The sequence below is a fragment of the Loxodonta africana genome, chromosome 11, assembly GCF_030014295.1.
Source record: "Loxodonta africana isolate mLoxAfr1 chromosome 11, mLoxAfr1.hap2, whole genome shotgun sequence".
NCBI lineage: Eukaryota > Metazoa > Chordata > Mammalia > Proboscidea > Elephantidae > Loxodonta > Loxodonta africana.
In genome coordinates this window covers 89766401-89778695 of record NC_087352.1, presented here as the reverse complement: position 1 = coordinate 89778695, position 12295 = coordinate 89766401, and the positions used below count along the sequence as shown (strand labels likewise).

Sequence of the window (12295 nt, the reverse complement as noted above, 5' to 3'; positions counted from 1 at the left end):
CCTGTCTTCTGTGTCCCTTGTTAACACTGTGGCTTTTTTTTCTCTTGCAGACGACTTTGCAGAGGAGGAGGAGGTGCAGTCCTTCGGTTACAAGAGGTTTGGTGAGTTACAACGCAGCACATTTCCCTCTCTATGCTCCATCTGGGACCCAGGGAAAGATTCAGAGACTGTAACAGGTCCATGGCTGGGCTTTGCTGCTGAAGGACATTTTTGGCTCTGAGCTCCAGTTTTGGTCGGGATTGGAGTTTCTATGTAACAAGTGGATGATTGCTCACAACCATGGATTTCTCACCACTGTGGGGGCCATGGCACAGGAGCAGCACCCGCGGAAACGGGTGGGATGCACATGGGGTCTGCCGGGTGCAAAGCAGGTGCCTAGTAAGACAAACATGGTGGGAAAGGTACATCTGTGACTTGGCAGGAGCATGGTACATGGACTTTATCTATTTTGCTATCTTTTAGAAAACATATTTTTTCCATGCTTCACCTGTTGGCTCAGGCCTCATGCATTGGTGTTAGTGGGTGAGTGAGGCAGAAGCTTCCCCCAGGAAGCTTCAGGCTACTACAGAGCAGACACTCTCCCCCAAGATGTCCATGTCCTAGTCCCCAGAACCTATGAATCGCACCTTACATGGCAAAAGGGACTTTGCAGATGTGATTAAGTTTAGGATCCTGAGATGGGGAGATGGTCCTGGATTATCCTGTGTGTAATCACAAGCGTCCTTATAGAGGGAGGCAGCGGGAGATTTGACTGCCAGGAGGAGAAGGGGAGTGATGATGGAAGCAGAGACTGGAGCGATGCACTTTGAAGGGGAAAGGGGCCATAAGCCAAGGAATTCTGACGGCCAGTAGAAGCTGAAAAAGGAAAGGAACTGGGTTCTCCCCTAGAGCCTCCAGAGGGAGTGCAGCCATGCCAACACCTTAATTTCAGCCAACTTAAACTGATTCAGACTTCTGGCCTTCAGAACTATAAGAGAAGATATTTATGGGTTTTTTTTTAATTGTGTTTTAGATGAAGGTTTACAGAGCAAATTAGTTTCTCATTAAAGAGTTAACACATATTATTTTGACATTGGTTGCCAACCCTGCAATGTATCAACACTCTCCCCTTCTTGGCCTTGGGTTCCCCATTTCCATTCGTGCAGCTTTCCTGTTCCCTCCCGCCTTCTTGTCCTTGCCCCTGGGCTGGTGTGCCCATTTAGTCTCGTGTACATGGTTGAGTTATATGTATTATTGTTTGTTTTATGAGCCTGTCTAATCTTTGGCTGAAGAGTGACCCTCAGGAGTGACTTCAGAACTGAGTTAAAAGGGTCTCCGGGGGCCATACTCTTGGGGTTTCTCCAGTCTCTGTCAGACCAGTAAGTCTGGTCTCTTTTGTGAGTTTGAATTTTGCTCTACATTTTTCTCTGGCTCTGTCCGGGACCCTCTATTGTGATCCCTGTCAGATCAGTCGGTGGTGGTAGCCAGGCACCATCTGTTTGTGCTAGATTCAGTCTGGTGGAGGCTCTGGTAGTTGTGGTTCACATTTGTGTTGTTTTAATCCACCAAGTTCATGGTAATTTCTTACAGCGGCCACAGGAAACTCATACATGCTCCTCTGTGTCTTAGGGTGCAACACATGGTGCTCTTCTCTGCTTTAACCATGCTTCTCTGGTTTGCAGTTGGTTTTGAAATGCCAAGGGGAATTGCAACATTTTAAAGACAGTTCAAGGGAATGGAAGTTTTTGTGCAGCTTTTTTCCATGCCTTGGCCAGAGAAAATGAAGGATGGGGTGAAAAGAATGTGTGTGTGTGTGTGTTAGAGAGACAGAGAGATCGAGCACGCGTGCGTGCATGAGAGAGAGAGAGGGAGAATGAGTATGAAAGAGAATAAATCTACTTCCTGCTGCTTAAAAAAAAAAATCCTGGCTGGATTTTGACTAAAGTTAACGACACTCAGCTGCTCTGGCTCACTAGTTGCTTTAGCATTTTTTCCTTCTGGATACACACTTCTACATTTCTTTCTGGGAAAAAGTAGGGCTTTAAAATGGAAATGCAGTGGCACCAAGCCCACAGCTGTCCATTCCTGCAGCCAGAGCAGCCTACTCGCTGTACCTTCTCCCTCGCCCACGTTACTGTCCCGTGCCTACACAGTTAATCATTTCTGCGTTGGTACACTGTGGTGGTCTGCTTTCCCATCCTGCCTTCGCTGAAGGTGGCAGTAGGGCTGAAGAGAAAACCGAGAATTATAAAGTAAAACAAAACAAACAAATAGAAACATTGAAAGGCAGAAACCTAGAAGCAGGATTGGAGCACAGGCTAATAAAGAGGAAAATCAAACTTGTGAAAATAAGGCAAAATAAACATTGAGATGGCTGTATATTTTAGAAACTGTAGGAATATGAAGAACCAAGAGAAAAAGTTTCTTTAAAAGTGGTGACCTTGAGAAAAATTTTATTTAAAATTCCATGACCATCTGATGAGCTAGATGAGTGGGGATTTGGTGAAAAACACAAAAAACAGTAAGTTGCTGAAAGGATTTAATTTATGGAGGTTAAATAATGTGTGGGAATTTTGAACTGATGACTCAGAAGAGACATGATAGCAACTTACAAATACTGAAGAATATAAACAGAAAGGCCTGAAGAGGATGATACCAGGTGGTTCAGAGAGAGAGGGATGAAATTAAAATGGAAAGCCTGGAATAGGCTATGAAAGAGACATTCCTGACTGAGAATTCTTGGACTTGGCTTTTAGGCATAGCGATGGACAGGGCCTTTGAGAGGATTTAAATCAGCCTTTAATTTTACAGATACGGCAGTTGAGTCCCTGATAAATTAAGTGCTTGCCCAAGCAAGGTAGCAGGGGCTGAAGTTGGATTCCTGGTCTTCTAGCTTGCGGAAGGGCCCAGCAGTGAGGTGGAGGTGACCTCTCAACTTCTCTTTCCTGGAGGGGCACCCTGCAGCTCTGGAACCCTAATATGGACTGGATACCCAATCTGGCTCCACAGGGGAGACCTTGTAACTTGTACAGGGTTTAGGAACCTGGGCGTAGATCGGTACAAGGTAAATGGATTTTCATTTCGTAAGCAGTGGCCATAGCTGATCATTGAAACCAGCAGAGCCCAAGACTGCTTCCTTCAGGTATGGTTAAACTTTATCTGGTAAAGGAACACAAGGTCCCCTCCATTCAGGAGATTGGAAATAAAGTGGCAGTTAGGGGTGTCCAGAGATGGAGCAGCCACTAGGCCCTGCCTCTCATTAGTCTTGTGACTTGAAACCAGTCACTTAAACTTTCGGGCCTCTGATTCTGCATCTGCCCAATGAGCGGAGATACCTGCCAAGGTAGGTAAGTCTACCTCACAGGGCTTTGGTGAGGCTAAAAGAGATACCGGATGGACAAGTCCAAGTCTATAAAAATGCAGGGTGCTGTTAGCCACCTCCTGAGATTTGCGGCTGTTATCACTTTGTGGACGTTTTGGTATCACCATTCTAGAATATCAAAGTGTGACTGGCCTGAAACCTCATTCCTGACGAGATGTACAGGTGTAAGTCACCTCTGAGCATATTGTAGCCTTTTTTTGGCAAATAGACTGGATAACATATGGGGCTTAGTCATTCTCTAATTTTAGGTATGTCTTGCTTTATGCAAATACAACAAACACAATCTGAACTTAGACTACAGATGAAAGAGGAGTTACTTATTTGCAGGGTAAAGAGCCCATTGTTTTGGCAACTTATTAAAGGCCAAGCTTGTTTCCAAAGAATGTAATTCATGTATCGGTATTCGACACATTTGCTACCTAAAGGCTCTTTACATAGTAATAATGTGCTTTTTCCTATATTTCAAATATCAATACAATATTAAAATAAAGAGCAAAGGAAGCGATCTTCTCCAGTGATATATTGCTGTATTATTTTAGTATAGTCATCCTTTGTTTATTCAGGGTTCATTATTGTATTTTAATCTCTGTTTGTCTTCAGACTTTCTATGTGTCACACTTGTCAGCCTCTTTCTCAAAGATGTCTGAAGAAGAGGTAGAATTAAGTCTTGGTTTTGCCACTTATTTGCTCCTTGACAAAAGCTTTGATGAGAGGAAACTTTGAAGGGTTAACTGAATGAGCATTTCCAGACTTCAGTCAGGCTTTGAGGGTCAGAATTTCTTGGCCTCAGGATGCAGAGCTATTGTAACTGTAGTTACAATTTGGCAAAGTTCGTTGCAGACATGGCACACTGGTGTATTAATTTTTATTCTCTACAGATGTAATATGATATATACTCTAATTACATCTTTCTACTTGCTTCCCAGTTATAGTTTTCTTTAAAATATAAAAAAAAAAAATTTTTTTTTTTTTTTTATCACACCTAACTCTAGAATCCTTTATTATTATAATTAGCAGAAGGGGAAAGAAAATGAGTTCCTCTTCTGAGGGATTTCATTATAACACTTGGAATTTGTGATTAAAGTGATCCAAAAAGGTTTCCTCAAACCTGCAGTTAGTCGTCTGATTAACATGGATGATTCAAGTTTGTTTTTTCTTAAATATTTTCATTAAAATGGTATGGAGTAGGAGGAAAAAAGAATGTCATTCCAGTTCCAAGGGATAGCCCATTGCCATTGGGTCGATTCTGACTCATAGCAACCCTATAGGACAGAGTAGAACTGCCCCATAGAGTTTTCCAAGGAGATAAGTGCATCAAAATTACATAGAAAAAGGGGAGAAGTGTGGGAAGATGGGCTGAGTTCAGATTCTGCCTTTTCACCTACGTAGAAGTGATGATAACAAACCCAACTTGTGTTTGTGTATCACTTTCTCTTTCCAAAGAGCCTGGACATTAGAGCCTGATGTGTGGATTTGGATCAGAGTTCCAGCACTCACCAACTGTGTGACCTTGGATGAATTAGTGTCTAAGTTTTTAAAGTCTCAGTTTCCTCATTTGTAAAGTTTGGGTCATAATACGCTTACTCCATAGGGTTGTTGTGAAAATTAAATGTGAGAATGGATTAGCCTAGTCCCTGGCACACTGTAAGCATCCCATACGTGTTGACCATAATTCTAAAGTTGGTATTCCTCCTTAAACCTATTGGACCTACTGCTTGAACATGTAGTAGGCCCGTGGAATCTTCTGGAGCCCAGGTGGTTAAGAACTTGGCCGCTAACTGAAAGGTCGGTAGTTGGAATCCACCAGCTGCTCCTTGGAAACCCTATCAGGCAGTTCTACTCTGTCCAGTGGGGTCCCTATGAGCCAGAATTGACTCGAGGGCCACAGGTTTGGTTTTTTGGTTTTGGAGTCTTCTGGTTTCCAGCACCTTTATGGATTCTTGATCCATCACCCTTCCTGATTTACTGCTAACAACTGGGAGAGACGAGAAGGCCTGGGAAGTCTCAGGCTTTCTGCCCCTAGCACCCTCATGGGCAGTGTGAGAGCCCAATGGAGAGTACCCCCAGGATATCCCAGGCTTCCCTTTGGAGTCCTGCCTGCTTTGCCCATTTCTGTGCAGGGGGAGCACTGGGCTGACTTTGTTTCATGATCATATGGATTCTCTTGTATTGTTTTTGGAATATAATCTAGCATAATACTAGGATGTCCAAAGCTGGAATGATGGAGAAGCAAGAGATACATGGCTCAGCCTATGAAAGTGATGGGTACAGCGAGCTGTGGGCAGCTGGAAACACTTGCTGTTCGTATTTGACAAACAAAGCTTTGACAAAGTTGTTTCCTTGAGACTCAGCTATAGGAATTATTAGCATTTTGTATGAGAAAAAAAACTGAAAAATTGCAAACTGTGAAACAGTAACAGAGAGTAAGAGGAAGCATTCTTTATGGAGTAGAGCTCAAGTGTTTTGTAAAAACTAAGTGAAAAACTTCTAAGGAAACTAATGAAAAACTATTTAGGGGTTATAGTCCAGAGTGTCCGTGGGTGGTACAAATTGTTAATGGGCTCGGCTGCTAACTGAAAAGTTAGAGTCAACCCAGAGATACTTTGGAAGAAAGGCCTGGCGATTGACTTCCAAAAAATCAGCCACGGAGCACAGTTCTACTCTGAAATGCAGGGCATTGCCATGAGTTGTAGTCACCTCACCAGCACCTGGTTGGTTAGTGGAATGTTGGTGTGCTTTCTTAACATAGATAGTGACAATACAGATGGTTGGCTTATAATCCAAAACAGGGGTATCCTTTGCCTTTGACCTTCAGGTTACTAAGTGTTCACCAATGTTGAATAATTGTTTACCCACAACTGCACAGGCCTCTGTATATGTATAATCTCTAACAAGCTAGGCTCTTTCCTTTCCCTTTGTTCCCTTGAAAAATAATTCCAGACTAGTAAGAATATTTTTTAATAGTTTAACATACACAGTGCTGGGCATGTTGAAGCAGCCTGAGAAATATGCATTGATTAGAGCCCAGCCCTGTCCTGAATCCTCACCCCCATCCTACTGTGAATTCCACCATCCCCTCCTTCCACGCCATCCTCCAAAGAGGTAAACATATGACACTTCAACTCGGTGGCTCTGGTTAAATCATTGAGCTACTTCTTGCTGAGAAGTTTAGAGGTACTGAATGTCTTGAAGTATAGAGGATCACTTGGGCTTCTGAAAGATAAAAACATATATATGCTTAGCCACATATGTGCCATTTCTGAGGCACGTGGCGAGTATCTGCTTTCAATGCAGAGAGGTTTTACCCAGAGGATGCAGAGCCACCTTTGGGAAGCTGTGCAAGACAAACACTTGGATGCTTCCACTTCTGGTTGCTTGGGCGTGGAGGCCAGGCTGCCTGCCTCTCTTCCCAGGACTCTTCTCAGGAGCCAGGCTTCATCTGGGGATTTGGAGGAGGCGCCACTTTGAAGTCCTCCACCTCTAACAACAAAGGAGGGCTCCAGGCATTCCTCTCACCGCTGCCCTTTAGAAGGCTGACACCAGCAGAGTTAACCCCTTTCCCTGATAAGAATGCCAGGAATTTCCATCATTTCCTGTGGGGAATGACTAAATAAGCCCAGCGTGAGGCTGCCCTTTCAGCAGCACCTTTTCCAAACATCTCTAAATGGAAAGGGCACAGCATCGGGGAAGGAATGACACTGAGAAGAGAGATAAGTTCAGGGCAAGAGGACAGGAGTTTGCCTGGGTGCTGCCTGTGGGAGTTCTTTGAAATGTTCAAAGCCATATTCATCAGTTAGTGGGAGGGTTTTATTTATTCCGTCTTGCAAATCCCAATGGAATTGATATTTCTATTTTGTAAGAATTTGGTGTCAGATGGCATGTGGAGAAGTAGGCGCAAAAGAAATGCTCAGGCAGAACTAGCTTGAAGGGGGTCCCAGAATCAGGACCCACGGAATAACTCAGCCAGCCTCTTCGACCCTCTGCTTCCAGTGAGGCAGGGTGCTGCTCTTGAGATGACAGGAAGGGAGTTTTCTTGCCTTCGCTTTATTTTAAATAACCTGAGGAGATTTCATAATTTGTGTCATAGATGATATTCACAACCTTTCTTGGCAATGCTGTGTGTCCATGTTTTACTGTTTTTACCGTCAAGAAGTGCTTCTTACTGATTAGGCCAGATCCTCCCTTTCTAGTCTTTCTTGCTCACCAATACGTATTTGTTCAACACCACAGTCGCATATGAGCTTTTTTTTTTTTTTTTTTTTTACCATTTTCCTAGTAAATAAACCATGAAGCATACTTGAATATCTACTATGTGCTACCTGGTTTCCCACCTAGTTCATTTAATTGTCCTAAGAGTCCTTAAAGGTAGGAACGAGCTGTAGTTTACAAACTGGAACTCACAATACGTTGCCTGTTGTAGATATTTCACACAGGTGAGATCGTACAATATCTGTCTTTTGTGATTGTTTACTTCACTTATGGTGATGAAAAATTTGGCAATGGATATTGGTGACGGTTCTTCAACATGATTAATGTAGTGACACTAAAGTATTGAATTGACAAATGTTGTGTTATATATGTTTACAACAACAACAGCAAAAAGTGAAAAACAAACCTAAAGCTCACAAGAGAAGTGTGTGGCTAACTTTCGAGTGTCAGTGGGACTTCAAAGCCAGTGGTCTCTCTATTCCACCATGGCTGATAGGCACCCAGTCATATCCATTGTCAGAGCACCCCAAGACTTTGTTGGGAAAATAAATGATCACTGATGTATGTAGATGAAGTCAGCAGCTGCTTATACATGGTCTTATATTTCATAGTTCCTAAGTATGTATAGTACTGAACACTTGAGCCCTGAGTTTTCCAACCATTTCAAGGATAACTCCCACCCGCCCACCTCTACCTTCCCTGGTTTTCATCCACTTATGAATCCTGGTAAGGATATGGGGAGGAAGAAGAGAGGGAATTATTTGTTTTTCCTGCAATTAGGTTGAAGCTGAATGTGGCTTGTTTTTATTTTTGGAAAAATTAAAGAAAAAATCCACTCAGCCGTTTTTTGTTAACACAGCATGAAGATATTAGGTTATTCCCAATGTTTGGTTGTTGTGGGTAGGGTGGGAAAGAATTATTCTTTTTGGTAGCAACTCCAAGCAACTTGAAACAGATGAACTCTGAAACTTCTTAAAAGATTTGAATTGTTCATTTGAAAGTCCCTGGGATAAGGAAGAAAACCCTGGTGGCATAGTGGTTAAGAGCCGTGGCTGCTGACCAAAAGGTCAGCAGTTTGAATCCACCAGCTGCTCCTTGGAAACCCTATGGAGCAGTTCTACTCTGTCCTATAGGGTCACTATGAGTCGGAATCGCTTCGACAGCAACGGGTTTGGTTTTTGGTGTTTTGGGATACGGAAAGCTGTCCTAGAATCATTGATTTTGAGGGAAGCCCGCAGTCCTCAGCGAGCTGTGAGCAGGAGTATTTATTTTCCTCCCACTGTCCCCCTCGGTGCCCTTGATCCTCCAGTCCACACTGTGGTGGCGTGGTTAGGAAGCAGGTGGCAGAGCTGGACGGTCCCGGTTCACACACTGGCCTTGCCACTTACCAGCAAGTCACCCAACCTCGCCAAGCCTCACGTTTCTGTCTGTGAAATAACAATGGGAAGAATACCTTCCTTGAAGAGTGATTATAAAACCCAGAAATAATATATGCCAGGGACGAGGTACATAGTGTGGTAGCTACTTTTGAGTTAACTCCGCCTCACGGTGACGTTACATACAGCAGGATGAAATGTTGCCCAGCTCTGTGTCTTCCTCACAGTCACCAGCATGTTGGAGTCCATTGTTGTCGCTGTTGTGCCAATCCATCTTACTGAGGGTCTCCCCTTGCCATCGCTGGCCTTCTGCATCAACAAACGTGTTCTCCTCCAGTGATTGATCCTTCCTGATGATGTATGCAAAGCAAACGAGTAAGGCAGTGTTCTCTTGTGATCCATGTGGTTTTCATTGGCTAATTTTCACAACCAGATCACCAGGCCTTTCTTCCTTGTCTGTCTTAGTCTGAAAGCTCTGCTGAAACCTATCCACCAAGGGTGGTATTTGAAATACCAGTGGCATAGCTTCTAGCGTCACTGCAGCATGCAAACCACCACAGTATGGTGAGCTGACAGCTGAGTGGTGGGGGCATGTAGTAGGTCCTCACTAAACTGTGGCTTTTATTAAACTGCTGAGTGCTCTCAACCGTCTTGCTCTCTTTCCCTTCCTCTCCCCAGACCCCAGTGCCCCTTGTTTGGTATCACCTCGGCTCTCCCTGTGTGGAATCTAGCCCAGACCTGTCTAACCAGTCGGTAGTCCCTTACGCTCTCTGGTTCTTCCCACATCACTTCCTCCCTCCATCAGAATTTCAGTGCCTTAACTCCTGTATTCTCTGCTCTGCATCAGGGCCATGATTTGTTTGGGCCCTTTGTTCAGTGGAATCTATTTGTCATGGATTGAATTGTGTCCCCAATAAATATGTGTATCAATTTGGCTATGCCATGATTCACAGTATTGTGTGATTGTCCACCATGTTGTCATCTGATGTGATTTTCCTGTGTGTTGTAAATCCTGCCTCTATGATATTAATGAGACGGGATCAGTGGCAGTTAAGTTAACGAGGTGGGACTCAATCTGCAAGATTAGATTATGTCTTAAACCAATCTCTTTTGAGATATAAAAGAGAGAAGGGAGCAGAGAAACATGGCAACCTGATATCATCAAGGAAGCAGCGCCGGAAGCAGAGCACATCCTTTGGACCTGATGTCCCTGCGCTGAGAAGCTCCTAGACCAGGGGAAGATTGATGACAAGGACTTCTCCCCAGTGCAGACAGAGAGATAAAGCCTTCCCCTGGAGCCGGCACCCCAAATTTGGACTTCTGGCCTCCTAGATTGTGAGAAAATAAATTTCTCTTTGTTAAGGCCATCTACTTGTGGTATTTCTGTTATAGCAGCACAAGATAACTAAGACACTGTTATTGCAGGGCTTTTGTAATATAAAGGCTCATTGACCATCTGCAAAGCATACCAGGGATGGGAGCTGCCTTCATGGAGAGGAGGCAGAGTATGGTGGTTAAGAGAATGTAAGCTGGAGCCAGACTGCCTAGGTTCAGTTTCCAGCTTTGCCACTTACTAGCAAGATAACTTTAGACAAGTTAACCTCTCAGTGCCTCAGCATCCTCATCTGAAAAATGGGGATACTTATAGTATCTACCTGTAGGGTTATTGTGAGAACTGAGTGAGTTAATAGAAGAAACTATGTAAATGTTTACTGTTGTTACTACTCAGCTTATCCTAGGGATGAGGCCAGCTCTGGGTTCATTTTAGCCACTCATCTAGTGTGGTGCTTTTCCAGGGCATGGTGTCCCAGGATTCCTGGTTTAGTAACCCCCTTTGTCTTTGGTGGATTTGATCCCTCACCTGACCTAGAAATCTGTGCTGCCACACAGGTGTCACAACGTACCACATAATCTGCAGCACCATTCTGCTAATCCAAGCCCTACCTGTGCAGCACCTGAAAGCCTGGTGCTGTGTTGTCTGTCCAGTAGTGTAGCCACTAGCCACATGTGGCTGTTTAAATTAAGATTAAATAAAATAAAAAATTCCGTTCCTCAGTCACACCTGCCACACACTTCCAGGGCTCAGCAGCCGCATGTGACAAATGGCTACCCTTTTGAAAAGCATAGATTACAGCACATTTTCCTATCATCACATTAAGTTCTTGTGGACAGTACTAGCTATTCCAATGCTCGTGAGTGTTCCTGTGATTTTCCTAGATACCATGGCTATTTAAAAAATCTTAATGGAAAGTCTGAGAATTATACATTCATTCTGTATTTTGATTTATTTTTATCACCAGTGTCAGCATTGCAATTTGGCATTGACTTAATTGTGGTTTAGTTAATTGAGTTTTCTTATGAAGCAGGAAAGAAAAATCTTTTCATATTAAGGAAATGAATTTTCTTTCCCACTGATTGTTTTTCTGTAAATTTTTATGCACCAGAGTTTTAAAAACATAATGCAGGCTTCCTTCGAAATTAAAATTTGGGGCAAAATTAAAAGTATGCAATCTTTCCTTTAAATGTCGTTCTTAGTTATAAAGTTAAAATTTGAGCTTAGAAACATAAAATCTCTTATTTAGTCTGTCAAAATCATAATGTTTTGAAGGGTACATTTTCCCTGTTTGACATTCAGTTAATATTTAGCGAGTACTTTCTCTATGCCAATCTACGGTCTGTATTCTGGGAATACACGACAAGTAGACAAAAGGTGGGCCTTCAGGTAACCCTTGGGCTGGTGGGTGAGGCAGGACAAGAATGGACTGCAGGATCTGGTCTGATCAGGGCTGAGATAGTCTGGTCTCTGGTTTGATCAGGGCTGAGACAGCCTGGGACCTCTTGCTTTAAAACTTCATGTGAGAAACATCTCATAACATGGAGGAATCTGGAAGGCATTATGCTGAGTGGAATTAGTCAGTTGCAAAAGGACAAATACTGTGTGAGACCACTATTATAAGAACTCAAGAAAAAGTTGAAACACAGAAGAAAATATTCTTTGATGGTTATGAGGGTGAAGAGGGTGGGAGAGGGGTATTCACTAATTGGATAGTAGACAAGATGTATTTTTGGTGAAGGGAAAGACAGCACACAATATTGGGAAGGTCAGCACAACTGGGCTAAACCAAAAGCTAAGAAGTTTCCTGAATACAACCAAACACTTTGAAGGCCAGAGAGGCAGGTACGGGGGTCTGGGGACCATGGTTTCAGGGGACATTTAAGTCAATTGGCATAACAAAATGTGTAAGAAGACATTCTGCATCCCACTTTGGTCAGTGGCGTCTGGGGTCTTAAAAGCTTATGAGCAGCCATCTAAGATGCATCAATTGATCTCAACCCACGTGGGGCAAAG

The 12295-nt window shown here is 43.3% G+C and overlaps 1 protein-coding gene across 1 annotated transcript in view; it reads left to right on the top strand.

Annotated features, from left to right (window-relative positions):
* Positions 1-12295, top strand: part of COLEC12 (collectin subfamily member 12) — a 231332-nt gene that overhangs the window by 21250 nt on the left and 197787 nt on the right. Inside the window, exon 2 of the mRNA XM_064294666.1 lies at positions 51-101. Within this exon, the coding sequence (XP_064150736.1) occupies positions 51-101 (51 nt within the window). The remainder of the gene's footprint in view (positions 1-50; positions 102-12295) is intronic.